Source organism: Arachis ipaensis, chromosome B09 (assembly GCF_000816755.2).
Source record: "Arachis ipaensis cultivar K30076 chromosome B09, Araip1.1, whole genome shotgun sequence".
NCBI classification, from domain to species: Eukaryota; Viridiplantae; Streptophyta; class Magnoliopsida; order Fabales; family Fabaceae; genus Arachis; species Arachis ipaensis.
The window spans coordinates 13,570,358-13,577,623 of record NC_029793.2 but is presented as its reverse complement, the minus strand read 5'-3'; the positions used below and the strand labels follow the sequence as shown (position 1 = coordinate 13,577,623).

Below are 7,266 nucleotides of genomic sequence, written 5' to 3'. Positions count from 1 at the left end.
AAAATTGATTAATATTGATTAATTAAAAATTAAATTTTTATATTTTTTTTAAACATATTACAATAAGAGAAGTGCTAGGGACCAGCAGAATTTGTGATGTTTAGCTATCAATTAGTCATCATCAATATTTTCAATGGTGAAGATGATATCTAATAGTGTATGATTAATCATTTTTTCTTTGATGGTTAAGTGTTGGCCAGATTTCAACAAAAATACTGGCCCTAGACTTTCTCTTACAATAAAATAATAAAATCTGTTATAAACTTATAATACAATCTATTTATTTTTATTAGTAACTAATTTTCTATGTGCCCCATAATAGATTCAACAAACATGAAATATATCAAGAATAGGGGAAAAAAATAAGCGGGAAGCTAGTTGGTTGGGATAATTTGGTAGACGAAATAATGAAAAATCATTAAATAAAAGAATTTTTTACCAAATTAATTTCCTTTCAAGAAGAGATAAAATTTGGAGAAAATAAACAATGAATGAAATGAAAAGCTTACTTGGATCCTTTGAGGTAGCTTCAGCTAAACCGTTGAAATAACAAGTTCCACCAATAGACCTGAACTGTGCCCAATAAGAACTAAACGCATAGTTAGCATGCCCAACTACACTGTTCGGTTCAAAACATAATTGTCCACGTTGGATCGGATCACAGGTTCCGTTCCCTTGGGAGCAAGCGTATGATAGCGCCGCCGCTACTAAGGTCACGTTCGCTCCCTCCGCCACCACACACCACGCCTTCCCTTTGTAATCCTCCGCCGGCGGCAGCGCTGGAAATTCTGACTCCGGCGTCTTTCCAGAAAGGTCAATTTCGTAAATTCCAGATCCATTCGGATACAATAACCCAAAATGACGTTCTGTGCCTAATCCTGGTTTTAAATTCTCGTTAAACAACGCAAATATAAACGATGGAAGACTCCAACCCGGTCGAGCCGGAGTCCCAACCGTCGGTTTTTTCGTCACTTTCTTCACAAAATTCCGGTTATACGTAGCAGCATTGTGAACATTCGCTCCAATTTGGTCCAAGTTTCCTCCGTTGGGCCAACCCGTTTCAGCAATAAAGATCCGAATATCCGGATACCCGATCCGGTTCATTGCAAAATAAACCGCGTCCACCATCTGATCAAACAAATTATGGTAAACCAAACCCGTACCCGAGTCCGTTACCGTTATGTTCTTGGACTCAAATAGCGCGTAATTAAGGTCAATGTTTTTAGGGTCCGAGGACCACGCGAAAAACGGGTACACATCCAAGAAGAAAAACGATTTGGTTTTGGATAAAAATTTCAGCATAGGCTTCATGACGCGAAACGCAATGTCGTTTCTGAATGTGCCATTTGAAGGTGGAAACGACGATTCCAGCACGTCCATGGCACAGGGCGTTCCAACCTTCACCTTGTGCAAACGGAACGTTGTTAGGGAGGTTTTGATCCTCTGCATCGCGGGAACGATGTGGTGCCACGTGTCAGGTGACGTGGAGCTGATGAGTTCGTTTCCGACGAGGAGGTATCGGATTAGGGTTTTGTGGTAGAAGGGTGCGACGTTGGATTGGACCCATTGGTCTGAGAGTGTTTGGTTTGTTGAGATTTTTGAGACGAGTTCGTTTGGCACCATGATTGAGACTTGGAGGTTCGTGTTTTCTAGGGATTTTAGGATCAATGGATTCGTATCATAGATTTTGACGCGTTTGGCTTTTAGGGATTTGATTAGGTTTATTGAGGTTTTTGGAGGTGGAAGATTGTTGCCCAATTGACCGTAGTTGATTCCAGGTTGACCTGAGATTTTTGCACCTGTGAAAGAAATTAAAATGATCCAAAAGGAAAATAATTTCAGATTAATAATTTAATAGGACTTAGAGGGAGTAGAGTACTAGAGTAGCTTACTGGATATGGAGAAGAATGAAAGGGAGATAATTAATAGAGAAACTGTAATGATAGTAGCCATCGGTTTCAGCTTGATGATGTGTATATTTTATGTATGATTATTGTTTTTGTATTTGTGTGTGTAACATTGAGATGGAAGGTGTGAAGAAGGCTAAATTGAATTCTGGAGTTGTGGGAAGAGGATAAGAATGGCAATAAGTCAGTAAACGCCACTGACTTGTGCTAATTGCTATCTTGAATATAATATTCCTTTGGGAGGTGGTGTAGGGTCTATGGACTATTGATTACTGATTGTGATTGAGTCAATGATGATGATGATAGATTGATAATTGGTTCATAACAGCATAAGCAGGCTTCCATGTTCCAATTATAAAAGAATGAAATGAAGGCAAGGTGTGTTACTAGAAATCAAATTATCTTAGTTCTTAGGAGTTAGGAGTCGATATGGATGACTCAGAGAAAGAAGAGGCACGTGGTTGACTCACTATGCTGCACGAATGCGGTATTGACGTTGACTCCATAGTACAATTAGTATTTAATTACTACGCTTGCACTCAGATAAACACCTTAAATAGACTCTTTCTTCTAAGCAAATAGCAAAATAAGCAATGCACATGGTGTGAGCATATTCACATGCTCCATGAGTGACCATGACCACGAGCACCCATTGTACAGTAATGTCTTTCTATGTTCAAGTTACGAGAGATTCTTGCTTTTTTTTTTTTTCATAAAGGAAATAATTTTTATGTTATTTAATTAATTAAGGGTAAATACTAAATACCTTTCCCGCACTTGACCATTTGTCCGTGGAACATGTCATACTTGATCAACTAAATCTCAACTAAATTTCTATCCATCGATATAAATGAATCGATCGACCTCTGTGACCGGTTGCGAACAGATTGCCTATATGACGTATAGGGTGGAGGCTGAATTGTTAAATGCAAGTGCCACGTGTCACTGAAAATTGTTACAAGGACTAAATACCCTCTCCCTACAACTGAAACACCGTCGTCGCATGGGATTGATAATCCTTCCTTTCTCGTACGATTCAAAGGGTTTAGGATTCTCATCTTCAGTCTATGTGAGAGGACTCGCAACAGTGGATATGAGTATTACAAATTCTGGTTCGTCATTCAGTCGCGAAAAAAGATGCGGTGGGTGTGAGGAAAGTTAGAGCATTCGAATGAGTGCAGATGGAAGCAGGAAAGAGCATCGAGAAGGATGAAGAAGAAATTTGTTCCTCCAATGTGTAATTGCGGATCCTACATCATTTTGTTCGAATCTGGCACTTCAAAAAATTCAAGAAGGCTTTTCTTTGGTTGTTCTTATTTTTAATTTTGTGTTTAGGATTTTGTTTGGTTTGTTGAGTTATTTTGTAATTTTTTTTGGAGTTTAACAGTAGACATCTTTAATATAGAACAACACACGACATTACAAATACTAGATGAGTACATTGCCTCTTTTTGTATTGATGAAGTGCCACAAGATGGAGTTGCAGACCCAACAAAAAAGATGGAAGAAAAAATTGCAAAGATAGAGAAGAAGATGGATGAGGTCAAAAACAATGAGAAGAACAGTGGTGCTCTTAGTAATTAAAAATTGTTTAGGTTGATTTTGCTAGGCATTGTAATAGGAAAGGAATGTAGTCTAATTACAACTGTATAATGTTAGTATGCTTTTGTTGGTGTAAATTTAATATTTTGTAATCCATACAATTAGGAGATGCAGTGAAAAATTAGATTATGAAATTGTAATAAACTATAGTCCTGGATTAATAAATATTGTGTATTTAGTTATGTATATTTTGTACATTTCATGATTTTTATAATTGATTGACAGAATTAATGTTAAAGAAAATTGAAAATTAATAATGCACATTTACACAAAAATGATATATTATCATTTTACAATTCTAAGATTTTCAATGTGTAACTCATAAATCATGTGAGGTAAAGTTTTTAGAAGGTAATTCACAAACTATGTTAGACAAAGTTTTCAAAATAGAACTCACAATTTATGTGAGGCAAAATTTTCGAAAAATATGTCCTTACTTGATACTAGTTTTTCAAATTCTGAATTAGTAACCAAAAAACAAAAACAGCATAAAAAACAAATAACTAAATGCGATATCTTATGGTATAACCATTCTAGTTAACTAAGTCTGTTTTGTTGGCCTGAAATTTAATGTTGGAATGAACTTCAATAATATTGAGAAAATTCCTCCACTTATTATTATTATTATTATTATTATTTGTAATTAAGTTCCTCCACTTGTTGCTGCCACTGTTTTTTTGGAGATAACCTCATTGTTTTTTGGTGTAGCTGTAGACTGTCTCAAAAGAAGCTGGACTGGTGGTGCAAGCTGATTAGGACCATAGTTTAGAGAATGCTGTGAATTCAGAAGACCTGGTGGTAGGGATGAGCATGGGTACTCGATTACTTGTCTAAACCTGAACCGAACCAATTAAATTTATTCTGGAACTAAGGTAATCAGGTCCAACTATAACCAAACCAATGTCTTTCTCTAGTAATTGGTTCGGGTAATGGTTCTGGGGGTGCGGAACCTGAATCAACCCGTAGACTCGACCATGTATTAATTAAATAAAAATAATAATAATTTTAAAAAATATATATGTCTTTTAATGATTTTGAGTCTCTCTCTGTTGCACTTTTTTATTTAGCTTTTTATATATTTGGTGTTTAACATGTTTGAATTTTAATATGTTTAGTTTTTAATGTATTTGGTGTTTAATATATTTGGATCTTAGTGTCTTTAATATTTAATATGTTTAGATTTTAATGTGTTTAGTTTTTAATGTATTTAGTATTTAACATGTTTGGATTATTTCTATTAATTTTATATGTTTATTGTACTTACAGAATTTTTAAGATAAAAATTTAGTTTTTTTTATTATTAATTTCTATTTTATTGGGTACCCAATTATCCAAACCAAACCAATCCATTTTTAATCGGTTTAGTTTGGTTCGAGTACATACACAAAAAAACGTAAATTCGAACCAAACCAAACCAAGTACAATTTAATTGGTTCGGTTCTAATTTTACCATAAATCCAAACCAACCTAACCCATGTTCACCCCTACCTGGTGGCCTAAAAGTCGTCTGCTTAGACCTGAATCTGGGACTTGGTTGGACTAGTGGTGCAGGACTTGCCTAGACTGGTGGTGCAAGACTTGGCTGGATTGGTGGTGAAGGTTCAGTTTTAGATTGCTATGCAACAACATTCACAATATGTGGTTAGTTAAAAAAAATGAGTTGAACAATAATACCGTAGGCCAGGGGGGATTATGAACCCCAGGCGACGACGACATTTCAATTGCAGGGATGGAGTATTTAGTCCCTGCAATAATTTCTAGTGACACGTGGCACTTGTATTTGACGACTCAGCCTCCATTTGACACATCATATAGGCAACCTGTTCGTAACCGATTACAGGGGTCAATCGGTTTTCATGGAATATTTACATCTCCTCTTCAATAGTTTTCATCTTCTCTTCAATTATGCTTTTTCATATGCTTTTTCTATGCTTTACAGAGGAGGAAAAGAAGGATATGGAAAGCTTTTGCGAGGAGATAAAGAAATCTTGGAGAGAACAAGAAATCTTTCTCAAGAACATGGAAGTGCTTTTAGACTAAATGTTAGATACAAGGGAGGAATTAGAAATAATAAAAAAAAAACCCCTATACCAAGTGAAATCCCAATGAAGAAGGAGGTTGTAAGGGATAAAAATAACCAAGAAAGTCCACACTCCAAAGAAGTAGAGAGTTATATGGAGGATGATTTAATTGAACCATTAATCCAAGAGGTTCTTGAGGAAGAGGACACTCCAACCATCACACAACACCTAAGTCTTAAAATCAAGGAAGTCAAGGCACTCAAGAAAAACACTCAAAGAAGGATTGTGACCAAGAAATAGAAGAGAACATCCATGAAAAAGAGAAGGTCAACAAAAAACAATCCAAATCCCACCCCAACAAGCAAGAGGAATCAAACTAATAACAACAAAAGAAGGCTTGTTAGGAGGCAATCAAATTAAGGGGCATCAATATTCTCTTCTTCTCCCTTGAAGTCATTTCTCTTAACTAATTGGAAGAAGAGGAAGAAAATTCAAGAACCAATATGTCAAGCTAATTACACTAAAAGAACGCTTGTTGGGAGGCAACCTAACCGTTGGTAACAATTTCTTGCTTTACTTAGTTTTACTTTCAAATAATTTGGCATGAGATTGCATAGAATAAGTTTGGTGTTGTCATGCAATAATTTGATTTTCAATCTTCACTAGGTACTTGCATCATTTTAAAAATGAAAGTATCATACCAAGTTTGGTGTGGCTACTTACCTTTCATGCAATGTACCATGCACAACCCACTTATTAATGCAATCACATTGTCTCTTTTCTTTGTGCCTTGATTGTTATCTTTAATTTTGCTTGCTTAAACACATGCATTACTTACATCATTATTTTAAGACATTCATGATTAATTCACAAGCCCATCACCACTTTTCTCACTTGTTGCTTTGAGGACAAGCAATCATTCTAAATTTGATGTTGGAGGGAGAGAATATGAGAAAAATGACAACAATAAAGATGAACTACAATGTGGTTAAGTTTCTTTTCCTCTTATTTACTTCTTATACTTTCAATTGCATGATTGTCTTCCATTTCTTTTATATGCATGTGTGTTCTTCTTTTTGAAAAAGCATAGTATAGTTTTGAATTGTACCATGTTGCTTTTACATCATAATTATCATCTTAAAATTTGTAAGTCAAAGCAATTAAACATCATGATCATAAACAAACAAGGTAACTAAAGAAGAAGCTAGCATGAGCATATAAGTATTGGGAGGCTAGCATGACTATTTTTGCTCAATTGCATTTGAATTTGTTTAATTGAAATTTTCATCTAGAGCTTTTTGTGAAAATTTTGAAATTTTGAAATCCTTGAAGAAGCAAATTAATTAAATCAAGTAAAAAAAAGGGAAAGAATGAGAAAGTTGAAGGGTCTAAGTACCAATGACAATTCATTAGTCAAGTACTTGTGGTGTTTATGTATCAAGCAAAAAACTTGAAAACAAAATACTTAGAGTCAAGGCTAGACTCAAGTACAAAGCACTCCCTCAAAGTTTAAGGCTCTAAGCATCAATGATTAGAGAGTAAAGAAAAGAAACAAATGAGCTTAAAGAGTTCTCTAATTAAATGCTTGTGGTGCTTATGTATCAAGTGGTAATACTTGAAAACAAAATATTTAGAGTCGAAGCTTTTAACTAATGGTGCAAAGCACCTAAGAATCTAAGCTAAGAAAAAGATGAAGAGCTTATTTCAAAGAAGGAATATAAAGAAAAGATTTCATA

The 7,266-nt window shown here is 35.0% G+C and overlaps 1 protein-coding gene across 1 annotated transcript in view; it reads right to left on the bottom strand.

Annotated features, from left to right (window-relative positions):
• The window catches only part of LOC107619687 (probable glucan endo-1,3-beta-glucosidase A6), a 5,308-nt gene extending 1,900 nt beyond the window's left edge, over nucleotides 1-3,408 (bottom strand). The window contains exons 1-3 of the mRNA XM_016321984.2: nucleotides 3,300-3,408; nucleotides 1,893-2,468; nucleotides 510-1,799 (exon numbers count right to left, since the gene is read on the bottom strand). Coding sequence (XP_016177470.1) covers nucleotides 510-1,799; nucleotides 1,893-1,953 — 1,351 coding nt within the window. The 5' untranslated portion in view covers nucleotides 1,954-2,468; nucleotides 3,300-3,408. The remainder of the gene's footprint in view (nucleotides 1-509; nucleotides 1,800-1,892; nucleotides 2,469-3,299) is intronic.